Below are 26,266 nucleotides of genomic sequence, written 5' to 3'. Positions count from 1 at the left end.
ACGAAACATTTGACTTGAGATATCGTGTCGCAGCTTCAGAGGTTTGGCTGCAATTCAAGGCTGTGTCGTATTGTAATAGCTAATGTGAAAAAGTTTTATCCTCCTCTAAACTTAAAAACCTTAAAGTCAGACCAATCAAACGGAGTTCATACATTTAAAAAGGGCTTTTGGTCCAAACTTTGAAAAGGGATCGGATCCCCCTAGCAACGAATGGAATGGTCGAATCTACAGAGACATTCCCTCTATGGTGATATGATCGCAGTAAAACTTTGCTAACTCAGAATGCAGATGTCCATTTAAGCCTTTGCAACGGTGAAAAGCCTCATATAGTATATATTCTCATCACTACCTTAGTTAATAGTTAAATTCTGCTCCATAGTTGGCAGGATTAGGATTGTGTATAACCACAGGGGATTATGAATCAGATGACAATATGCAAAGGCATCCATGAAACACATGATAGTCAATACATTTAGGGAAATAAGAAAATGCTTTTCTAGCCAAGCAAAATATATCACGTAATATAAGCCACCTTAACCTCGACAGTAACAAAAGATATGTGATAGGCTACACAATACATTGCCTTTAATATTTAAAGCCATATCCCCCAACATAGGTGTCCTGATTTGGGCACCTGTAATTTTGAGGCATATAAAATATGACATGTGTTGACGTCGCTTAGCTCCAAAATGTTGGAGGGACAGTCCCTCTTTTCCAGGATCCCCACTCATCTGTTCTCCACGGATGTCTCTCTTTTTTAGGATCTTAGAATGCAGGTGTGAGTGAATGTCCTACTGCCTTAACCTTTTATTGCCACCCACAATAATGTGAATAGAAATAGCAGAAAAATGAGTTAATAAATTAAGTTTGGAGATACTTTATTACTTTTGATACCTTGTTTGATTACAAAAACAGCTCATCAAAAGCCTTGGTAAAGGCCTGTTCCATAGCCACACAACCAAACACCAAAATGTGGGTAATTTCAAATTTTGGGAGATATATCGTTCTTAATCATCAGCTTTCTATAAGAACGCAATGTACTAAACATGAACTATTTCTCTAATGTTCTTTAACTTCTACTTTTAGGCCTTGATGATGCTCTGCAGCCGTATATTCACAATGTGGAGAGAGAAAAGATAAATGGGGAACAGCTACTGCAGATATCTCACCAGGATCTGGAAGAACTTGGAGTCACTCGGATTGGACATCAGGAACTTGTTCTTGAGGCTGTTGATCTTCTCTGTGCCTTGGTAAGCAGTTGGCTACCTCAATTACGGTCTTTTTCTAGTAGTCAAAACCATCATTATGAAGAAAGATGTTCTCCACTGTTTGGTTCACTGTGAAGCAAGGGGCTGTCACCACTATTGGGTTGGAAGAAAATGTCTTTTACATAAAATGTTCAAGCAGGTTAGGTGTATCGTTTACAAGCTGTCTCGCACCTGTCACTCTCATATTTTTTTTACCAATTGTCCAGTCGATCTAGTCACTGGAAACAAGTGGCTACACTACACTGTAACAATGTGTGCGGCTGACATAAGAGCATAGTGTGTGTCCATGTGTATCCTGCAAGCAGCCACATTCGTGTGATTGTTCAGAAGATGGCCTTAAGGTGCCAGGGCCAATTTTCACTGTCAGTCTGTTCATGCATGTATGCGTATATAAATTCACATGTTACGTAGAGTTTATACCATTTAATGTTTTTATTTATGTACAGCTAGCCCCGTTATTGACAAAAACCTGTGACTTCCAGTATTCAAAGAATATTGTTATGAGAATCTGAATTGTGTACATGATAGAAACCAGGGGAGCCGTGCCAGAGATATATATATACAATTACATCAGTGAGGATGACTGGAAAGAATGCCTTGTAATTCTGCTCTCATAAGTAGACTGTATTTTGATTATCTTGTAACAGCTTTTTTTTTTTTTTTTTACATTCTTCAGTGTCTTTTTCTTAAAATGGAAAGTTTTTGCCGTCGTTAGACTAGGAAGCAACTTTTCTATTTATAATATAAAAGAATTTCTAGTTTAGGGTTAAAGTTATTATTGGCATTGGTATGCAATGCACTTCAAGGGCCTCCTATAGGAAGAACTGCTCCCAGTGTAATCAAAAGGGCATACCAGTGCAAGATTATGGCCATCGAGGACTAAATTTAATATGTATTTCCAGAATGGCATTGTATCGAAGAGATCAGGGACCCATATCGTTCGTTCCTTGAAAATTATATTGGTTCATATATATATATAGTTTGCGTATTTATTATACGTATTTTAGAAATGTGTGGATCCACATATAACGCTTTTAAGTAAAATGTATAATTATTGCTTCATTGGTAATTGATAGCCAACTCTAATTGACGTGTGCTGTTCTTGTAAGAGGTGAAAGGTAATAATTGCTAAGGGCTGTTTTTGTTATTGTTGATTAGATCCCAATGACACTTAAGTGTAAATAACACATTTGTGTGCAAGGCACTTTTCTGGTGTGAGCTGTGTTTAAATCCCAAGAGTCAAATACGTAAAAAAACATACAGCTGGGTCCTGAACAGTGGAGCTTACAGTCAAAGTACTTTTAAAACCACTATATTATTATATCGGAAAAATCTTAAGGAAACGTTTCGACCAATATTCTAAACATAATTTTCTTGACTATGAAGAGCGGAAAAAAACATAGTCTTTGGAGTCAAGAGGTTTAATATGTTTCTCTGTGTTTGACTTTCCTTGTATGTAGTAAATGACACCTATCATTACTGCTTTCGTCTTCAGAATTATTTTGGAAGCAAAAATAGGAGGAGAGCCTCAGATCTTTTAATGAATCCCTGCATAAAAAAAAGACGAAGACTAACATCTTTTGAGAGGAATCCTTTAAGCTTTCTTTCCCCCATTGTCCTACAAGTATTACCAGTAAATGAAACAAAACTGGTTAAATGCCAGCTCCTAAGGCTATATTATGTCTCCTACAATTTCCTACTCATTTCCTTTGAAAAGCAAAGCTTCTGACCTTGGATCCTTTTACTAATATTCTGTGTATGTATGCCCTCCTACACGGATTTACATTAGAAGTGTTTAATGACAGCAAAGCTTTCATATGTATAGCTTTACATGCCAAACATTTTAAGTCATTAAAGCAGCAGACTTTTTGTTGTAAAACTAAAGTAAGGTTGCGCAATCATTCTTTTACGGTGTTAAAAAACAGGTACTTTCATCCTTCTCCATCTTGTTCAGGGGCTGGTTGCGTCAAGGGGTGCAGAAGGATCAGCATTAATTAAGCAGTCACCATGCAAGATCAGCAGGAGGGGACTTGTCATAGATTCTCCCATAACTAGTATTTGTTTATCAGTTAGTGTAATTGTCGATATTTATTTTAAAAGCAACACTTTGTTTATATCTCTGAGATCTATAGCAAGTATATTACTATAGTTAATCTACTGTCTTCTCCCACTGCCCCTGCAAAGCCTGGCAGAACCAAAGGGGAGCCGTATCTTGAGAAAAAAGGTGACGTTAAAGTAGACAAATAGTAAACTCAACAATGGTCAGGTTTCCAATTGTGTACATGTACGGTGGGTTTATAATATATACATTGCATTTTTAAGTCGATATCGCTATATTTTATTATTTATTTAATATGTATTTATGCTTACTTAATTGTAAAACAAAGTGCTTGAAAAGGGTCAGACCTATGCTAAGCATTCATTAAATATCTTAACTAAGGTGTGGTCAGCCCCTTAGGCAATGAAACTTGTCCATTCCTTGGATGTTGTTTTCTATAGAAAATCTAATTTTAAACCTGTACCTGAGGAACTGAATATTCCTTTAAGACTAACATTTTATTTGCCCTGATATTTCTTTAAGGCAGCTTGGTTGATGTGGTATATTAAAGCCATTACTATGTAGTAGATTTGGTGACTAGTGTATTGTTGACTAGGCCAACAGGTCGAGGGTGCGTGTCGCTCTCTTGGATGATTAGGCTTCCTGTAGTACCACTGTTAAGCAGACCGGTTGAAAGAGAGATCACTGATCTCTTCAGCTGACCTGCTAACATTAAAGTGTTATAGTCATACCTGGGAACTCTCCCGGTTTCACCTGGAAACTCCGGGTCAAGCGCAGCTTCTCCAGGTCACTACAGGGAAACTCTGGGTTGCAGGAGCAACGTTTCTGCACACCTTTCTCCCCACCCAATTCTCCATCTAAAATACTGTGTATCCCACTGATGTCATCGGGACCTTCTACTTGCATGCTGCAAGGGAGGCTTGGGGTGCCTGGATCCAGAATGTCCCTAGGGGGACATTCTGGATCCAAGGGGGAGCTCTAGGCTATGACATAACATCCCGGTGCTCAGCTGTAAGGAAGACAGAGCAAAGGGGCAGCTGATTATAGATATGCCGCCGATTAGTGCTAATTAGTTGTTACTCGACTCCCTATATAACCTATCCCACTAAAGTATGATGATTTGAAATGTGATGCATACTTACTGCCATTGCTAAATAGTGATTATAATGTGACCCTATCCAGAGGCTACATTGAGCTGCCTGTATTATTCAGAATATTTGTCCCGTGACACTGACCTGCAAACTGTGTTATATACTTTGTAGGCTTATGCTCTTTAAGTAAGGTCCAGATTCCATAATGTAACGTGAGAAAAATGTTAGCTATTTCATAGTATACATTTTTGCCGTTGTTCATTTATCAGCCTGAAGCTTCTAATTATTATCTAAGGAAGTGCTTACATATAACATAAATAATACCAACCACCAGTAAAAAATGTTCGGCATGATTTCTTTATTAGTCATTCAGCAACTTCTACTATGGGGTGTTTTTTTTAATTTTTAATAAATACAGTCTCCTAATAGAAGGAAACCATCTTCCTTTCATTGAATCGTGTCATATGTTTTGTAGCCCCCAAGTGTCTCTCTTCCTTGCCTTGTGTCCCTCTTTTCTAGGAGCTCGGAACTTTTGGTGTGTATGAGCCTTCAAATCTGCAACGTATATGGAAACAAAAGAAAACTGTTTTGGAAATACTGGAAACAGAATTCTTTATGATATATCGGGGTGCTTTAGTATTTCTAAACATCCAAACAAAACAATCTGGAAAACATGTGATGATAAATGAAAAGTAATGAGGAAAAAGGGTTCTGTAGGCCACAAGTAAAGGGAGGTTCTTTCATAATCTAACATTAGAGGATCAGAGGTTAAGATGTAATGTAAGGAAGTTTTACTTTACAGAGAGGGTGGTAGATAAATGGGACAGCTTCCCATCAGAGGTTGTAGCCGATAATACCGTGAGGGAATTTAAACATGCATGGGATAGGGATATCTTGAATCTAGGACAAGGGCTGATTAAGGTCTGAGTCTTTACATCAGGAAAATGGGCAGACTAGATGGGCCGAATGGTTCTTACCTATCGTCAAATTCTGTGTTTCTAATTTCCACTCAAACGTTAATTTTAATTGTACTCATCTGTGTATTTTTTTATTTTTTAGAATTGACTAATAAGGTGGTTGCCCTTATCGGTTTTGATGCAAGTACTGTGCATCTTACACCTAAGAAACTGAACAGTGTGTGTGTGTGTGTGTATGTAAATATTTTTCAGCTGTTGATTGAATATTTGAATATTGAATATATTAGGCGGATGACAATTATTAGTATTCTGATCTTGCAGTGGGACAGTGCCCAATTATCTTTGTGGATTCGGTTTACCACAGGTATAAGACTTTCACTTATGACATCCAAAACCCAACGAACAATGGCATGTTTGCTACAAAACACTTGTATTGTTTGTATGATGTGGTTAAACCACCCATCCTTTCATCTGAGGGGCATTCTCCACCTAATGTATCGGTTTGTCTTAGTCTGTCAGCTCTCGTCTTGTCATATCCTTGTATTGTATTAAGCGCTGCGTAAACTGTTGGCACTATATAAATAAAAGATAATAAAAATAATAATAATTTGGGGTAATTGCATGAGATGGAACAAATGTTTCCAAATTGTCCTAAAAATGTAGGTCTTTTTGACGTTATGTCTATATTCTTTTAAAACAGTAAACAGAGAAATTCATTCATTAACTAACACTAACTGTATATATTTGGACAAGTGTAAAGAAGCTCGACACTGACACTGTATGAACCAAAAAACCCAGCAAGGTTTACCTGTCCATCATTTCTACTTGTCAAATGATGGTGTTTATGGTTATAAATTACACAGTCCATTAATTGTCACTTTCAGACGACCTTTAACATCTGTACCTCATAAATCACTTCATACAAATATATAGTTATTTCATATAGAATATAATTTAATTAAGATTATTTTACTTAAAACAACTGCTGGAATAAAGATTTGCTCAACCAAAATAGCTTAAAAGCTGTTCAATAAAACAACATCTCTGATGCTTCTATACCACATAGTTCATGACCATTTACGTCTTGTTAGGGCTTGAAATCAAGAATACGTTACACAAACGTTGGTACTTCAGTAGAAATTGAGTAGATGCCGATCCCCGAAACAATCAGAAGTAGACGTCTCTTAAAGGATAGCTAGCCTTTTTGTAATCAGTAAGAGAAAGTGTCCATGCGTGAGTGTCTGTCTGCGACAAGGTTTGCCTAGAGACATTATTAACCCCCTAAGGACAATGGGCAGTCCCTAAACCCATTGAAAACAATGCATTTTGATTTGTCATTAAGGAGTTAAACATCCAGAACAAAGCTTATTATATATGACCATTGGTGATCAGAGAGTTATCCATGTCCTGATCCCTTTTCCATTCCTCGTCTCTTTATCTCTGTCAAAGACGTATTCCTCTTCTTACTATGTAATACTTTTTTTGCCAGACTTGATGCCAGTATGTGCCCTTACCTGGGCCACGCCATATATAAGGTCCACGCTATAGGCCAACATTGTCTTTTCTGCATGTCGTGTAACCTTATTGGTAACAAAGCGGTGAAATTAAAACACGTTGCCCAGCGCTCAGCCCACTTTTACTGTTACTTTATTTGTATTGTTCTGTTTAGAAACCCCTTTACCTTTGTGGGAATCAGAGGAAAATAAAATATTTTTGGAAGCAACTACTTCGCAGCATAATCAGAATTTCCAGCTCTTTTATCTCCCATGCGTTCTCCCTATTTTTATTCACCGGGGGGGACACAGCTTCTCGTAGCTCCTTCCCAACAAATAATTATATTGGGATCCCACGATACACAATAGTGAGAGGTAACATTCCATGAAGATTAAAGGTCACTTCACCGCTTAGTCCGCTGTTTTTACTTCACAACATTTCTGCAGCCTGTTGTTTCATATCCTGAAGCAGTCAGAATAGTTTGTGTCTAAATAGCCGTTTATAGGGTGGGTGGATAGATGGGTGGAGGATGAGCATTCTTAAGGAACTGCACACTATAATTATCAGAACTGCTAAAACCCTTTTTAACGTAATTAAACGTACTTCCCTTTTATTAGTATCTTAGTTTATTGTTGATGTATACGCTGATGGGTGTATGTGTGTATTTAATGTACGTGCATGGAAGCCTCTTGTTTGTTGAGTGATGTTTTAGCAATAGTAATAGAGGAAAAACAGATGCCTATAACAAATATTGTATCCGAGAGCGAAAGGTAAAGATATATAATCACCTGTACCATGAGGCAGGCATGTTTAGTAATTGATGTAATTAACTACTTGCTTAAAACGACAAATGTTAACTTAAGCTGTTTAAGTGGAGTCGGTCTGCTGACGAGTGCATAGGAATAGATTATCAACAAGATTTTCAGATGTACCGTATATCAATAACCGAGCACAGTTGGGTTATTCCTTAATGTTGCAACTAGAAAAGAATGAATTTGCAGCACTCAAACGCAGAAGGCCAAACTTCTGATTTGGGAAAGCAGATACCAAGGAAGTAAACGAGTCGTATTTCTAAGTGAAACTGCTCGTTTTACAGTAACAGAGAAATCAGTGAAGCAGACATAGTTTACTTTAGTGATCCCTAAATAGATTTGGTGCATTACCGGCCCTTTAACAAATACTTTCTTTGCTTTTCCACTAAGACTGACTGGTCAAATTTATTATTATTTTTTTTTACCTGTAGTTATTCCCTTACTGGTACTATATCTTGCCATCTGCGTTCTCGTTATAGAATACAGTTTACCAGCTCAGGAAAAATAGTTCTTTTAAATGATCCTAGGCTTTTCCATGAAAGGAAAAGTACGTCAATCTTTCGCATGGAGGTAACAAAGGATTTGAAGCTAAAAATAAGAATACCCAAACAGATGTAAAAATACTTTTAAGTCTGGGAAAATTCATAAACCTCTGTTTGTTCTGAGGATGCCTGCCATGCGGTCACAAAAATGTAATGATTAACTCAAGTGGAATGTTTAACCTTAATTGCTAGTGCCGTACAATGGAAAGACAAGAAGGTTTTGGTCACAGTACATTTGTAATTTTATAGAAAAATTACAGAAAGAGACTGACCGAAGATATTTGTAGTCAGGAATACTGGGAAAAAAAATACAAAATAATTAATATTAAATAATAAAAGATGGGAAACACTGAGTTTTCTATTAAATACAAATCTGTTTTAAATATAAACCTATTCTTACACCTGAATAAAACTGTGAAAGTAAATGAAACACTATTACAGGGCCACGCCGGTGTCCCATTGAGCCCCCTGGGCAATGAGTGCATATGAAAGAACTTTGTAACCTATAAAAAAAATATACAAATATTTGGGTCAACAAAAGTGACAAACGCCTTCCGATGTACAGAGCACACCTATTGACATCCTGCAACATCCTTGATTGACATGGTTGCCTGTGTTTCTAATTTTAAATTAAAATAAGCATTTGAAGGGACATTCGCTTTGACAACTTTCAGGATAATTTACAAAAATATAGTGTGTGAAAGTGATAGATTTAAGCCAAAACTAATTTCTTTTCAACACCATTGAATCATTGCAACACACCCCTCAACATTTCAGGTATCCAAGTATTGGACACCTTTGTTGGGGGTAGGATAGTGGTTTAAGGCTTGTTGGAGAAGGGCTGGGGGCAAGGTCTGCTCCTACGTTTCCTGACAGGTCATGAGGGGAGATTAGAGGATCTCCCCGATTGACCTATGATCCCATCTGCAACAAAGTTGGTACTGTACCACGAAAAAACGGGACAGTTGAGAGTTATGTTGCATGCAATGGTCTTTAACCTACTAGCACAGGGCCCTTTCATGGCACAAAGAACAGGCCTTTTATCACTATTTATTTTCCCAAATGCGGTACAAAGTCCAGTATAAAGATAATTAATTGTTGGGAATCTAGGGTTTCTGTGTCAAAAAGGCCATGTTTATTTCTGGAATGGAATGTAGGTTTTAGCTGACGCGTATATAAATATTGGCTCTGCATTAAAGCTGCCTTTTCAAACACTTTTTTTTTTTAATCATAGATGCATCCAGGAAGCCTGCTATTTGCCTCACAGATACAGAGCATTTTCTCAGTACTTGATACAATTATTTTCTCAAATAAACAACAAACTTGAGATATTTTCCAGTTCTCGGGATATCCTCTGTTTTGAAGTATTTACAGATTTACAGCCTCAGTGTCTATGGTGACGTGACGCAGTGCACGGAGCAGAAAGTAATCTAAACAAAGCAATGTTTACCAAAAAATGAACAGAATTGGCCAGGCATGGTGCAATTCTAAATGTGGAAGGTATTTGAACTCCTCATTGTGTTGTGTTGTGTGGTTTGGAGACGTTTCCATATCCCTTACATTGCTAAAGAATCTCAAGATAAACTAAAACAGGGCAAGTATAAATTTAGGTCATTCATGTGTTGCTTGCTGGGGGAAAATAGCGCTTCTTGACCTTATTTGCTTGTTCTTGTAGACGTAATAAAACCATTTTGAAAACTATGCTAAATAGAAGGAGAAACCTATTAGAAGGGGTAATTGATAGAGATATGCATATAGGCTATGGATAGGGCCTTGTTAGGACTCTGGAATTATCATAAAAGCCAGTGGTAGTGCTGGCTGGAATTGAGTATAGTGTCCATGCACACTGGTAAGCAGGAGATATGTTCAACCGATCTTCTGCAAGCCAAATAGATTTTTTTTTTTGCATCTTTAGCACATGCCAGAGTTATTGTTTAGTAGCACGTGCCTCGAGAAGTTCAAGAAGGCAACATATATCTTAGAAATTGCATTACTGCTTTCTCAGGGCACACAGCACTAATTGCTTTCTGACAGTGACATAGGTGCATGTTTTATTCGCTGCTCCAATAGAGATCAATGTGATTTTCACAGTGTCTACTCTTTCTACCGATAGACAATTTGTCACTTGGCTGATGACTTGCAAGCCTACAGCCAGGGCCGGCCCGACAATGGAGCCAAGTGCTCCAAGCGGCACTTTATTTATTTTTTTTTTTTTTTAAAGTGAAAGAGAGAAGGGGCGCCGAGTGGTTTTCGCTTACCAAGCTGTCAGTACCCGCTCGGCGCCCCTCTCTCTCTCTCCTCTGCGGCGAGTCTCCCTGTTCGGTCTCGGTGCCGGCTTGTAATGCTGAGTGCCGGAAGATTTCCGGCGCTCAGCATTAAAAGCCGGCACCGAGACCGGACAGGGAGACTCGCCGCAGCACTGCTGAAAGGTAAGTACAGGGGGGGGGGAATGGAGGGAGAGGAAGGGTAGATAATGGGGGGGGCGGCAGGGACGGAGGGAGAGGAAGGATAGATAAGGGGGGGGGCGGCATTTTAAAATTCGCCCCAGGCGGCATTTTGCCTTGGGTCGGCCCTGCCTACAGCTGGTCAGTGGCTGCTTAGACAGCTCTAGAAGATCAGGGGTTGCTCATGCAGCAAAATTCCAAGCAAGTATATTTTTCAAGAGAAAACAAGTTTTTCAAGAAACATTAAAGTTTTTAAACCACTGGCTAAGGCATTTACAGAATCAAGTGGAAAGGAAATCTGATTCATGATATTTTTGCAGCTACAGTAATTAGTAGAGGGGGTCTAGTTAAGATCCCTCTTCGGCTATAGGTCAAAGCTAAGCCACTCACTGCTTCCATGGCAGGAACGCTAACTACAAGCTGCCCCAAAGAATGCAGCTCGCAGTTATGTAAGCGGCTTTCTCGGAATTCCTGTGGTTTTGTAAAAAAAATAATAATATTTGGGCATCTTAAATAAATTAAACTTTAGTGTATCAGAGTCAGTGAGAAATATTACTTGCATATGGGGCTGAATTGATGAACTGGATAGGTCAATTTGCTATTATTGGCCACCAAATCCATATGAAACTGGTGTGTAAATATTTAAAACTCGCACGTTATCTAATTTGGACAGTGTATTGACTTTTTGTATCTGCATTCTACTGCACAAGTTTACTTACTCATTTTCAAGAACAACTACAATGTCACTATACGTACATATCCTTATAAATAGGTGGAGGACGTGTATTAATTACAGATTTGTTATCTAGTTGAGCATGTGTAGTTTCCTTTTTGTGTAAATATTTTTTTAATAATAAAAAAAAAAGTTTTCAGTAGTCTAATCCAATATGCTAGATCAACAATGATGTACAGAAAAATATACCATGTAACAGTGTGTTAGATATGTTTTTTAATGTCTTTGCTTTAAGTAGAACACTGGTAAATGTATATGCATTTTGATTGTTATTATGCCTGGAAATCTGATACTCTGGCTAAATAAAGTTAAGTTACGCTTTTGTCTAAAACAACAACCATGCCTGCCGACAAAAACATAACTTTTTAGTAAAGTGATGTGTTTAGAATTTTTTTTATTTATTTCTTTTGTAAATGCATAGGATGGGTCTGGCGCACAAAGCATTTTTGTTACCCCAGTCTGTTTTCAAAAGCCATATTTCTAAAGTTTTTTTTCATTACATAAGTTGTGGTGGGTAAAAGGTAACAGAAACCCTTCCACTTAAATTTAAGGGGCAGTAGAAGTATTGTTAAACACTCATCTACACACACCAGACAAGCCAGAAGGCTTGCTTTTCCCTCAGATATCTCATGGTGCTTTCACAACCACAAGGGATTCTGGGTAGGCACATGCAAACAAGGTTAACAATTATCACCTTAGCCTCTATATCCACTTTATACATGGATTCCTTGAAAGTAATTGCCCGCTGTACAAGACAGCCTTTAGACAAAACTCAGGAAGAGGTACAATAGCCAGATCACCACTCATGGACAGCTGTTTCGTCCTTTCAAAATTCTGAAAAAATAATTGCCAGTATTGATGAAAGGTATACATAATATTTGATAATTATCTGCCCTATATAATTTTATAAACAATTTGGTTACAGAATTACATTTTTTTGTCCTGTTATTTCTTGGCAGAATTATGGTCTCGAAACGGACAACATGAAGAACCTGGTGTTAAAACTGCGATCAGCTTCTAATAACCTTCAAAATTACGTTGGAAATAGAAGGAGAAGTGCCTCTTATGATGGAAATACTGCCAGCAAGCCTCCCAATGAATTTCTTACCTCTGTCGTAGATCTTATTGGTTCAGCCAAAGCTTTGTTAGCATGGTTGGATAGGTAAGAGAAATTGTTTAGCCCTTTGGGGTTTTGTTTTTGAGAAATCTGTAATCCAACTATGTTTCCCATCACCGGTAGTATAAGAATGGAAAAATAGTTTACATAAAAACAAAGACAGAAGAAGGTTTGTTGTCTGTAAAATCTCAAGATGTAATTTTCAATTTTTTATGGCTTTGGGAAGCAATTTTTTTTTTGCCATGGTCAATACACTAAGGAGCCAGTAAACCTTAAGAAAATGATAATGAAAACCTTTATAAGGTTTTCAAAATAGTGTTTGTCTTTAGATCTGATATAATTGTAGTTAGGAAAGGTAGCTACTCAATTCGGATAAACATATCTCTTTAAGAGATAGCTGGAGTGTCTCTTTAAGTAAGCAAAAAAAGAAATCCGATGAGGTATGTGTGTTGCTTGCATGAAAATTCTCTACTTCTCTATCTGTATAAATAGCCGCATTTCCCATGCTTTGTCACACTGAAAAACATTATGGAAATTCCCTGGCACGCTCCTTTCTCCTGTCATTGCCCCAAAATTCAATTTATACATTTTTTGGACTTTTTGATCAAATACAGACCTCTGTGCAGTTAAGAAGTTTTGACTTGTATACACATTCATTTTTCCAGCTTAGATTTAGCTCCTGAAACTGTGAGAGACAGGAAGCTCTTGTATAACAGGCAAAGATGTTCCATGGCCTTACGACCTATGTACAAAATCTATCTGCTTTGCCTGCCAGCATTCACTTTTCAAAGGGTTGGAAGCTGCCTTTGTTCAAACTGAATTCTGTTTGGTTACAGGACACCATTTGCAGGCATTACCGACTTCTCTGCAACAAAGAACAAGATCATTCAGCTGTGCTTGGATCTGACCACCACGGTTCAGCAGGTCAGTGGACCTTTTTTTTATGCTTTAAATTCATTTTTTGATTTTGCAAGTCATGAAGAATTGTATAAAAATTAAACACAATCTTATTTTTATAGGGAACTGAACAGTAAAAAGTGTGTAAATTTAAACAAGAAACCATATGTAAAGAAAGTATTTCCTTGAAACGAATCCAATACGTTATTTTGTCAGCTGATATAAATATGCACTTCTTTGGATTAAAATAGTTATATTTTCCCAGATTGACACTATATCTTGCTCTTAAAGGTGCTGTTCCACCTACTTTGCTGATTTTAGCATGTCTTATGGTTAAATGCAGCATTAGAAACAATGTTCCTAGAACAATCTTGCCTCAGGGCATACCCACCTGATGGCGGCCCTGCTCTCCACTACTCCTACATCTTTTGGTACTTAGCCTAGCCGTGTAAACACAAGGTTTGCCACATATACAGGCAAACACTGACACTGGAAAAATTTACACATTTACTCATAGTACATTTTTGGTCCATATTTATATGTGGACAAAGAACGAAGTAAAACCTGTGGCAGGCACAGTGTTACTAAGAAAATCAAGTTCAAATAGGTCCTTCCAAATGCCTGCAATAAAATATGGCTTCTTGCTGAGATTGCTAAGTATCTGCAACTTGCCAAAAGCTGTAATCTTTTCTGGGCCATGAAGCAATTGCAGACAAAAGACAGAACTGTTCAATCCTGCTATACGCATATTCTAAAAAACACATGTTTTGCTTGAAAAATAGATTTTCCACAAGCAAGTTTACAATTATACTACAATATACATTGGTTAAATACGGTACATCGCATCTGCTTACATCCTTTAAGTAACACTTTATCTTACTACTAGGAGAAGTGATCTCCTTTGATCTTTGCCCCACAACGAAATGTCACTAAAAGCAGAATATTGGGAGATGGAACCACTTTTTTTTTATATATGTATGTATATATATATACATATATACTGTATCATAATTAGCATGATATATTAAAAGAAAGGGCTAAGAATTTAACTTTGTGTAAAAGAAGAACTTATTAAAGATGCCAAGTAGGCTATTTGAAGTTCTTTTGTTACTGTTACTCTAAAATAAGGTTAAGATTTGTCTTTGTAGGCAGTCCTATTGGTTCAATGTAAGCTGATGCCATTGATTGTTATAGTGAAAGGGCTAGAGAGAAAATGAGTTTTGAATTTGTTAGGAATGTCCCCTTGGACTTCTCTAGATATGGTCACTACCAGAAGCCTTTTTGTGAGATTTACTTGCTGCTTAACACATAGCTACTGTGTGGAGTAATGTTGACTTTAGCAGCATTTAGTCACTGACTAAATCTTTTCATTGCTCCTTTTTTCCAAATTTTTGGACTGAGTGGTTCAATGTATTGCCTCCCAACTGTTTTGAGAGTTGCTATATTACTAAGCCACTTGGGTGGAATAACCTTCCATATTACCAGCAATCCCTTGGTATGGAGGCAATAAGTAAAACTCTGCACTTGTGGGGAAATAACCTCATATATCTTTTTTTTTTTTTTTCACAATGATTCAGTATTCTTACCACAGTTAGTTACTCTCCCTACACCTTTGTGATAAATATTTGCAAATAAAAATGTCTTTGTATATACAGTGTCAAGCATACACACAGGCCAGCCAAGTTTCAGGCGTCTGGGAGTTTCCAGAAACTGGAACAGAGCACTTGCACAACTATGTTAATGTTAACTAGTCCATATTTTATGTATTTGTTATATCAACAGACCCCCTTTCCACTAACAAATTTTGTTTTTTCTTTGGCTATGTTTTGCATGGTGGTCCTCATTATAAATGACATGCCTGTCATAGTTCCCTTTCATTACCTATCTACCAACAACTGCATTAAAATAATGTTTTATAGTACTTTCTTTTCCCTATCTGCTAATGCCCACTTCGACTGTAAATAATTGTGTTCTGAAGTTTCTGACTCATGAAATATAAAAAAAGGACTAAGCTAAGGAATTTAAAGGCAAAGTATTACTGATAAAAAGTTAAAACCCCTTTTAGTTAGTTTCTATAACTGTTGGTTTGTTGCATTAATTAAGTATGGCAACTACATACTTTGCGTTCGTCTCCGTTAATCTACTAATCCTCCTGGTCCTTTCCAGCTCTAGCCTACCTTATCTATGCAGCATTGCAGGGGTTAACGTGAGCGGAAATCCATAGGTTCGTGCAAGGAGTTAAAGGTCCGTCGTGCGAGCGACTCTATTGGTCGCCGTCAGGGGCCTCCTCTGTCATCAACCAATGAGCAGGGAGACCAATGGTCTCCCCAGGCGGAGTTTCACTGTCAGGAGTTAAAGGTCTGTATGAGCAACTCTTCGAGAGGAACTCCCTGCCGGCAACCAATAGAGTCGCTCGTATGGACCTTTAACTCCTGCTGTACCGCGTTAACCCTGAATTAACCCCTTGCAAAAAAAAAAACAAAGGAAAAAAAACAAACACAAAGAATGTACACAACAATTTGCCTGAACCGAACACAGGAATGGGTGAATATTTGTGGAATACGATCATTTTTCCCCCCACGAAGATGAACACGAAGAGTTGGCTGGCGCCCAAGTCTAATATATATGTATATATATATATATATATATATATATATATATGTGTGTGTGTATATATATATATATATATGTGTGTGTATACATATATATATATATATATATATATATCAGTTAGTTTAAAACTGTTAAATACTTTTTATTTCTATTATAATAGCATTTCTCCTTTAAGTGGATGGGATTCTTATTCTAGATCTAGCACACGGTAATGTTGCTTTCTATTTCTGCAAAGTGTTCAGTTGTAGTTTATATGTATTACATTTTATTTTCAACCCTTCTATTATTAGAGAAATGAGAGAAAGTGGGGGACAGGCATAACATGTTTGAGAATCAGTTCAAGAACAGTGTTATTTGCTTGAATAATTTTAATAAACTGCCTTTTTGTGTTTGTTTTGGGTTTGATTTGCTTCTGCGGTTTCAATGCTGTTTATCGTTAGATGTTTCATAACCATGGTATTGAAATACTACCCAGACCTCAAATAATTAATCATTTTGTTGTCCAGCACCTATTGATATATACACCAGCATTCCTTTGGTTGCCTTCACTTTGTATGCGATAAGAACAATGGTTCTGTTCTGTAATTTGCTAAGTAGGTCAGTTTCAGCATTCAAGGTCTTTTCTACTGGTGTACAAATATTGCAGGCTATTTCACACTGGAATATTCAGAACATAAATTTTATTATTGCTTACTTGTTTTGGATTTTTAACTGCAGCATAGCCCTCTGTCTTATTTTACACACGTTTTCAATAGTGAATCAATTCACCTTAAAAATACTACTTTTTTAGATATCACATTCAGTCTATTAAATACTTACAATGCACAATTATTCAAGGCTTGTATTTAAAGTAGTTTAAACCGTGAATCCATTATGAGATTAAGTGATAATTATAACGTAGAAAACCCTGCAGTATCATGACGTAGAAGTTTCACATGCTCTTAAAACCAGCATGTACAGCTGAGGCTGTAGAGCCCTACTTGTGTTCTGTTAATCTGTAAATTTAGATGCCACATCAATTCATCGACTTCACGATATATTATGATGACCTAGCCAAGGCAAGTTCCTACTTTCAAAAAGTGGTTGGTTTGGCTCTGCATACTTCATAGTTAAAGTATGTTGAATTGTTTAAACCTGCAGCTCCAAACATTTTAGGTGCACAAAACAGGACACCAAGGTAGGTTAGGAGTGTGATTAGAGGCAATCCTGGTACCAGCATCTAATGCATTTCCTTTCCTGAAGTTCTTTCCTTTCTTCTCATGCACCATAAGAAAACGACCTAAACCAAACAACAATCTGCAGCTTAACAATAGTTCAGAGACATTACGATGGAAAGGAATATCATGCAGAAGAAAGACTGTTACATGGTTTTATTAACCTCACTGTATGTCCACAATATCAAAGATGCAAATGTTTTAGATCTTCCCGCTTCTGTTTTACAGGAATCCTCTGTGGCTGAAATGGAAGATTCTGTCTTAAATGTTGTAAGTATTTTTTGTTTCTTCTGTCACAATCCGTTAATGCTCCTACTAAGTTTTTGTATTCTGTGCATCTTTTTGGAAGTAGCGGAAGTATTTGTCGTAGCAATACACATCCAGGTATTTCTAGGGTATAATAAATAGCATCTATTTGTATAATGGTCACTTAATAGACACTCTGTCAAAATTAAAGACCAAAACATGTAGTTTCAAGCAACGTGAACAAAAAATGATTCTCCCACCCATAGACGCGAAAGCATTAGGAGGACTCAACATGTGTTCTTCCCTGGCACTGACTAAAACTAATGAGAATAATCCTTAATCTGTGCAATGTCAATATGATCATTACATTATTAGAATAATAACACAGATGAATAGGGATAAAAGACCACAGTGTTCATTGACGTATGTGACATTTAATTAAGGTTGATCTAAAATAATAAAATATGTAAAGCAACCTACGAAACCTGTTATCTGAGACTTGGTGACTAGGTGGGGTCCCTAAGAGTAATGACATAGATGAAGCCACTGGCATCACATCCGCTGCACAGTGGACATGCTGTTTGCCACTCCAAGGGATCCTTAGTGATTCCTGCATTTAGCTACTGGTGCCAATGTCTCCCAAGTCAGCTGTATTTAGAAGGCTGACTCCTGCCCTATAACCATACCTGGGGTTTGACTCCAATTTCAGGATTAAGGGGCACAGAGTCTGGAAACGACTCCTTCCTAATATATACCGTTGTTATCATTTAAAGGTGTGTTAGAGTTGAAATCCCTGCTTAAATGCAGGTGATTCAAATAAGTGTATCTTTTCCAGGAGGGCCGGATATTTTACTTTTGAGAAATTCCAAAACTATTTTGGTAATATTTATTCAATTTAGAAATGTATTCCTTCACATTTGACAGTCTGTCTGTGAAACTAACCATTGTTTACATAATTAATTTCTAAGCAGTCTCAGATCAGATCTGCCTCATTAAACATTGACATAAAACCGGATATATTTCCCCTGCTAAATTTTTCGCAGCATTTCAGGAGTTCCTATGTGATGGTCCTATTTATAGTGCACCGTTTTGTAGGCATAAGCTTTATTTCACTTTTGACTTTTGAACCATGACAAGGTGATCTTCAAATCGACTGTCAGCACTTAATCGCGACTACCTGCTTTTCACTTGAGCAGCGCCATGCTTACGTAGAAGCCTTCCCTTAAGAGGACGTGGAGTTTAGCCCAATAGCCTGATTAAATAATTTTCTCGGCCGGAAATTACAGCAGTGTTGCCAAACAAAAGGGATTTCCCAATGACTTTACCAATAGTGTCTTATAGTTCTTAAGCAGATGCATGCAGAAGGTAAAGTAAAATGTACTGTTGTGTGTGTATATGTACATATACACTATATGGACAAAAGAATTGGGACACCTTACTATTACACCAACAGGGACTTGCATTGTAAATACATAGACATTACTATGAGTTTGATGTGGAAGAACTTGACTGGCCTACACAGAACCTTGACCTCAACCTATCGAACACCTTTGGGATGAACTGGAATGGAGGTTTGCGAACCAGGCCTTCTTGTCCAACATCAGTGTCTGACCTCACAAATTCTCTACTGGGTGAATGGGCAAAAATTCCCACAAAAACACTGCAAAATCTTGTGAAAATTCGTCTTTCCAGAAGAGTGGAAGCTGTTATAACTGCAAAGGGGGGCTAACTTCCATATTACCGTCTATGTAATTGGAAGGCAATGTCATAAAAGTCCCTGTTGGTGTAATGCTCAGGTGCCCCAATACTTTTGTCCATATAGTGTATATTCACATGGTCTAGTTGTAAGTTGGATGTCTGTACCACACCACCTTTAACAAGAAGAAATAACCATGTTAATTAAGCAACACCGTAAAATAATGTTTTGGTTTTTTTTGTTTGTTTTTTGTTCTAGTCTAAAGTGCTAAATGGGATATGTGACAAGACAATCAAATTTACCACAGACCCTCTCACAAGTCAGTGTGCCTGCCTGGAAGAGGTTCAGTTAACCAATATAAAACCAGGAGAAGGGCTGGTAAGTAGAGGACAAAAGGACATAGTCAATTGAGATGTTGTTGCTATTAAACAAGTTATAATAAGTGTTAATCAGATTACATCAGTATTTAATGCTACAAATAATGTATTTGATGCCGATCTAACCTATACATTAAATCCAAACATGCCCAATATACTTTTTACTAAATTTTTCCATTACTCATTAGATGTATGCACTCACATCACATTTTTAAAGAGCCTAATGTATATATAAACTAAAAATATGAAGTAACTTGGAAAAAATAGGAACCACTGCCCATGGAGACACAACAGCAACTTTTACGTGCAATGTTCCATGGCTTTCCAATCTTAGATGTGTGTTCTAAGTGCCAATATATCGCCATGTGTGTTAATCTTATTTTCAATTTTATTAGTATTATTATTTACCTCAATGCTACTATTCCATGAGATTTCAAACTGGGTGCCTTCAAAAAATATTTATATATATTTTTCCTTCTCTTAGGGAATGTATATTAAATCCACATATGATGGGCTACATGTTATTACAGGAACTACAGAAAATGTAAGTATTCCTTTTATCTGTTACTCCAACAAGTCAGCGTCTCTAAATTTAATGTAATGATTTCACATTTAAAAAACTAACATTACATGCAAACAAATTATGATGTACTACAAAACTGTTCAGTGTCACCGTCATTTGAGATAAAACCTTAACTTCAGCACTGAAAACATTATTCATTTAATGATACTTTTTAAGTAATTCTGATATTCAGTATGTTTTTCTGCTCTCGCATGACATCTGCTTCCACCTATGTCGTGGTCAGGAAATTTTATGCAGAATTTCCGTAATTGCTCATATATCTTTTTAAGATTCACATGACCAAATTCACATATTACCGACATTGACTGGAATGTAGGTTTCAGAATTAGGGTTGGAATAACCTAGAAAAGTGGTGCAGTGGGACGTTTTGGATTGTGATCCTGTCGCAGCTTTCTGAAGTATGCTGTATTTAGATAAAGGTTTATTAGATTAGCCGTTAAACCACAGTACTATTTACCATGCAAATGTCAACTGCACAGAAACTACTGCCTTGGATAAAGCTGGTTGCCGGAACAAGCCTTTAAGTTATTCTGAAAGTAAATGTGCCTTGCAATCCAAAGTGCGTCGTATGGCTTTTTGATGTGCAATACAATTGTTTACAAAACAAAATTACAACCTATAATTAATCTTATATGTAATGTTAATATATTTATATATATATAATGGTGTGAATAAAATACCTTCTCTTTTAGACTCGCAGTATGCAGTCACCAAATTCAGTAGTAATAGAAATGCTTAGACTATTCAGGTAGTGTACCTCTTCTTGGCAGACACCAAACCCTGCTTTCAAAAGAACAGTATTGCTTTCATAGCAGTGCTACTTGAAAGAAACTGTACTTTGCTATTTAAGGTGTCGTACCTCCAGGTATCGATACTTTATCTGAATGTACTTTTCTCACAGACAAGGGAAACCCGCGTCTAATGATACCCTGGCTCCGTATGAATATTTACACACTGTGATCATGTTGTAACCACACCCCGTAAAGCCACACAACTAAGCTCTATGGCTTTTCAAAGAAATCTCAATAGCACTACCTTATTGGGTACTGGCTAAATTACTGTTTTCCAGTAAATGCACGCATGGTAATTTAACTTTGGAAGAACAATAAACTAGTAAATGCACACACAACAAATTAATTTTGGAAGAATAATAAATGCCAATCAATGGCAAATGCAGGATTGTCTTTGAGAACTGGGTGTGGAGTTCAACTGTTTGATCGTGATGAGTGATAAAAAAGGACCTTAAATAAATTGGTATATAATCAGAATTCACATATATGGCATGCATTTGCACTCTATACATAGTTACGTGCCAACTACAGTACATATACGTATACATACCCGGGAACACTCTGGGTTTGACCTGGAGTCTCTGGGTGAAGTGCTGCTTCCCCAGGATCTCTGGGTCATGGCGGTGTTTGGACATGCCCAACTTCACCTTCTACTCCAAGCCCATCAAAGGCTTTCTGGAATAACCCCAACCTCCATGCACAGTCCTTGTGCCCCCACAAAGCTGCTCCAAAGAGGGGAGGAAGAGCTCTTGGTAGCCTACACTGGGGAGATCCCAGTTATGGATGTATGGATGTGATGACCATAAACCTGTATGTTTGATTGTGAGTGAACACCTCACTTTAAATAAAGTAACTCATACAATCATTATATATCTTACTGCATTTTTACTGCATAAATATTTATGCTATAGAAACGTTCACAAATATAATGTGTCAACTGTTGCTACATTTGTAACCCTAGTGCGTAGCATTAGCACGCATTTTTAAACATGTACGCATTATAAACGTATATTTACAAGTGAGTGCTATATATAGAGACTTTCAATAAGCACCAAGAGCACATAACCTAGTATGGTGAAACGGATGACAGTCTCCTACTTAATAGTTCTGTGTTTATCGGTCATGTGATTCTCTGCTTCCTCGTCACCAACATGTTTTCCCGTCGTCATTGCCATTGAGTCAGGAGCTTACAAACCAGACAAGCAGGCAACGGAAAGTGCAGTGTGTAAAAATAAATAAATAAAAGATTTGTTGGTTTGTTGGAACAAAGCTCACTAAAGGTTTTTAAGCAAAACCCCTCATTAATGAGGCCTGTGGACAAAAAGGAAAATTCATTCCCAGCCAGTAGAGCACATGCATTTTGATCTGATTACCAGATTGTATGTAAAGAAATGCCCTTTCCGCTCTGCACTTGTTGTTAGGCCTCAGCTAAAGGGTTCGTTGTTATAGCAGCACGGAGGGTGTTTTTTTCCCCCACTGCTAATTGTACCAGGCAGTGAATACCGCGTGAGCCATGACTAGTCGAATCAAATATTCCCATCTCCGATTCATTAAACATTATACTGGTGAATAAAAAACTGCTTTTTTATTGTCCAATTAACATGGTATTGACATATTTAACTCAGAATATACATGTTTTAAAAACAGTGATATTGATTAATATTAAATAGAAATGAATAACGTTTTAAAGCACCAAATTTACTAAGGAAAAATCTGAGACAATCACCGCAGTCTCAACACCTTTTAATATCCAAGTATACATTAGAGCTCAAACCTGAACACAGTTGGTAGCATATAGTGTATGTATGTATACATAATATAAAAATTGCATTTGCGTTCACCATTGTATGTTCACATATATTAACATTTTGTCTCGTATAGTTCCCTTATTAAGATATTAATATATTATTAATATTAAGATATATTTTTATTATATATAACAATATAATTTTATATATTAATATATAGACATGCATATAAACACATACGTACATGCGCTATTTGTTGGCAATGGTTTTCAGGTTTGTACTCTTTACTGTATATTATATATGGATATTTAAGGGCATTGACATTGTGGTAACTCCCTACAGACAGAATGGTTTATCTCAATTTGAATGACAATGTATCTTCACAAACAACCTAAGGCAGGTCTGGGCAACTCTGTTGTTTTGTTTATTCCCTGTTATCATTTTCCGTAGTCTCCAGCGGATTCGTCCCGGAAGATTCATGCAGGCGATGAAGTCATACAAGTTAATAATCAGACAGTGGTAAGATTATTCGTTTAAAAGGACTGTTACTCCTAATCATTGTTACATACAAGCTAAAGCTTATGAGTTTAAACCTGTGTAAGTAAGAAGCATGTAAGTTAAAACAAATGGACAACAGACCTTCTCCAGATCAGATCAGAGATACAAACATTAACCCTTTAAAAACAGGACCAGTATCGAATAAGAAAACTCACTTGACGTAACCTACAGACTTATGAACATTATTTCTTGGTGACCAAGGTTCACATGCCAAAGAAAGTTAATTTGTATGTGATATTTACAGGTTGGGTGGCAATTAAGGAACCTTGTAGCAAGGCTGAGAGAGAATTCTTGTGAAGTGAAATTAGTTCTGAAAAAGAGACCAACGGGTACTTTTAATTTTACGCCAGCACCTTTGAAGAACCTGAGATGGAGACCTCCACTTGTACAGGTGCAGTATTTGTTTTTGGGTTTTTTTCTCAAGAAAATATATACATGTTTTTTTAACAGAAAATGTATCAATTCCATTGATTTGATATTTTCTTATTACTATAGTAGTACAAAAATGTAATCATCGAGTTTCATACTCAGATAGATATATTATGGTACAGTCTTTAAGGAAAGCTATATCCATACTATACTTTGTATAGCATAAGTATCTGAACTATATAGTTCATATCTTCCTGCCCCTATAAATAAATGTTTATGAGGTGGACTTCTACCCCACTTTCTAGGGTAAATCACATGCTAGATTAAAGCTGAACAGATGGTTTGTGTGCCATGTTTGACTTCTTAGTATACCTGGGTCATTGTTTATGGTTGAAAATATCAGAAGGGTATAAAATTCAGTTCTCAAGTTACATGATCTGGGGTTTTATGATTTCTCAAATACAGTAAAATGTAATAGTATTACATGAGCAGTATGTGTTATGCTGAAAATTGTTTAAAAGTGTGCTAATCTATGCTGTAATATTAACCCAATACCTGTCTTGAAGTGCAACCCATATTCCGAGTTAAAAGCATCTCTCCCTTTATTTTTTTGTCTTTAAATGGTGGGCTCGGGTCGATGAGCAGAGTTTGGTGTCTGTCTCAGGCTCAGCAAACTTTAGGAATGACTATTAGGAATTGAGAACAATATATTTTATACACCCCAACAAATGATCTTCTTTTGATTTTAGACAAGTCCTCCACCAACCACAACTCAGTCACCTGAAAGTACATTAGACACCTCACTGAAAAAAGAGAAACCTGCAATCCTGGACCTTTATATCCCACCACCACCTAATGTCCCTTACTCACCACGGTAAGTAAAGAGACCTTGAAAGAGGGCATTTTGTGTAACTTAGTGCCATATGGTGTAAAATTCATTGAGTCATGCTAGACTAGATATTTGAAATACCGTCAAATCTATAATCTCATAAGAAATATCCTTATTCACCGCAGTACATTTCGACTATTTTTATTTTTTTTTACATACTGCCATTAATGTTTATCCTCTGCTGATTTCCTTAACCGTCGTCGTAATTTGTTTTCTCCTAGAAATGAGAAGGGGACTTTTGGATACAGTGGCGCTTACACAGATATACGTCAATTTCCTGGACCAAAGGGTTCAGAGTCTCCTAACTCTTTCCTTGACCATGAGAGCCGCAGACGACGTTTTACCATCGCCGACTCTGATCAATTACCTGCATATCCGTTAGAAGTAAATGTGCAGCCTGCAAAACTTAGAGATAAAACTCCTATGTATGGTGAGTTTGCGTTTGTATGTTCCTTAGAGAACAGAAATATTATTGTTACTCTGTGGCAACTGCAGACCACTGTTTAGGTTGTAACTCACAATATATTACATCTGAACCTCTGGTTTGTTTTTTAGCTAACAGCACAGTTTCTGTATTTCCTTAAATAATTTCTAATGTACATAACGCAGATGGTTACTTTAGGGGAGGTTAATGGAGTATTACGTTTAATCCACACTTACTCATGCTACTTGCAGATTTTTGATGAGACCAGATGTGTAAAATTTTGTCTCTAACACTTTTTAAATTATTGGTACCTACAGGCAAGCCACGACCCTTATCAATGCCTGCAGAAGCAAGCTGGATGGTGACTGCCGAAAGCTATTCCAGGCACAGAGTTACAGGAAAGAAAGGTACGGGAAGAAATACATGCCACTTTAAAGTATTTTATGAATGCCGAAAACGAAGAAAGGCCTCACCGAAACGAATGAAAAGTTTTTAAATTTAGTTTTTCCACACTCGCTCTCTGTCACCCTTAGTTACGCTCTCTTATGTCTCCCTACCTTTTCTGTCTCTTTTTTCCACAACCCCTTCACGTTCCCAGCATCTTCATTCTTCTTCAGTGGTCCTCTGCATTAACCTGAGCTCCTGGAGCACTTCCACTTCAGGACCTCTCCTGATCGGAGGTCGTCTCCATGGTGTGCGCTGAGGCAACGCCCTGATGCGGAAGTGCTCCAGGAGGCCAAAATAATGCAGATGGATCTGCTGTGAAAGATGAACGAAACAAAGAATTAAGATGTTGGGAGCAAGAAGCGGGGCTGTGGAGACACTGAGAAGGTGGGGAAACATTGACAGGGTTATAGAGAGTGAGTGACAACAAATCTTATTTCCAAAAAAAACAAAAACTTGGTTGTCAAATGAACCAGAAATGAAAAATTAATTTGAAACGTTTTGATCCATGTGAACAAGTCTAGTGTGCATATTATACAACATATAATGTACATGTATTACATTTTTGGTTGTGGGAGAAAAATGAGTGCACAAATAAAGAGTACTTACTATATATTCTTTCTTTCCTGTTTTTTTTAAAGGTGATGAGGCTTTGTCCAGATATTTCAGTAATGAACGAATAGCACCAATTATTGAAGAGAGTGTATCTTCCCGAAATTATTTTACCAGATCAACAACTGACAGACAGCTGGTGAGAGGTGCAGACTATATAAGAGGTAGCCGTGGTCTTATAAACATGGACCTTCACAACAGCGCCACCATGCCATACCAGGAAGAAGGTGCCAAAAAACACACTACCCATTCCTCTTCAAAGAACACCACAACAGAGCAATCACTGCTGGTCAGCTGGTTTACAAAGCTAAAACTCTTGACTCGTTGA

The 26,266-nt window shown here is 37.2% G+C and overlaps 1 protein-coding gene across 1 annotated transcript; it reads left to right on the top strand.

Annotated features, from left to right (window-relative positions):
* Positions 1-1,091: 1,091 nt before the first annotated feature.
* Positions 1,092-26,266, top strand: LOC149288004 (connector enhancer of kinase suppressor of ras 3-like). Its single transcript, XM_089492148.1, has 12 exons — positions 1,092-1,250; positions 12,320-12,522; positions 13,314-13,401; positions 17,430-17,471; positions 19,402-19,521; positions 20,005-20,064; positions 23,093-23,161; positions 23,445-23,591; positions 24,319-24,443; positions 24,680-24,888; positions 25,200-25,289; positions 25,968-26,266. Exons 2-12 carry the CDS (start codon positions 12,344-12,346, stop codon positions 26,264-26,266), a joined length of 1,428 nt encoding a protein of 475 aa, XP_089348274.1. The 5' UTR covers positions 1,092-1,250; positions 12,320-12,343.

This window comes from Sceloporus occidentalis, unplaced genomic scaffold (genome assembly GCF_023333645.1).
Source record: "Sceloporus occidentalis isolate IW3139 unplaced genomic scaffold, rSceOcc1.0.p SCAF_54, whole genome shotgun sequence".
Classification (NCBI taxonomy): domain Eukaryota; kingdom Metazoa; phylum Chordata; class Lepidosauria; order Squamata; family Phrynosomatidae; genus Sceloporus; species Sceloporus occidentalis.
This window is presented reverse-complemented; position numbering and strand designations above follow the sequence as displayed.

Excerpts from the sequence above, each read along its gene's own strand:
- LOC149288004 (XM_089492148.1), top strand. The coding sequence starts at position 12,344 with ATGAAGAACCTGGTGTTAAAACTGCGATCAGCTTCTAATAACCTTCAA. Across the intron at positions 17,472-19,401 it reads AAGATTCTGTCTTAAATGTT|TCTAAAGTGCTAAATGGGAT; the intron begins GTAAGTATTTTT and ends TTTTTGTTCTAG. Across the intron at positions 23,592-24,318 it reads GGAGACCTCCACTTGTACAG|ACAAGTCCTCCACCAACCAC; the intron begins GTGCAGTATTTG and ends TTTTGATTTTAG.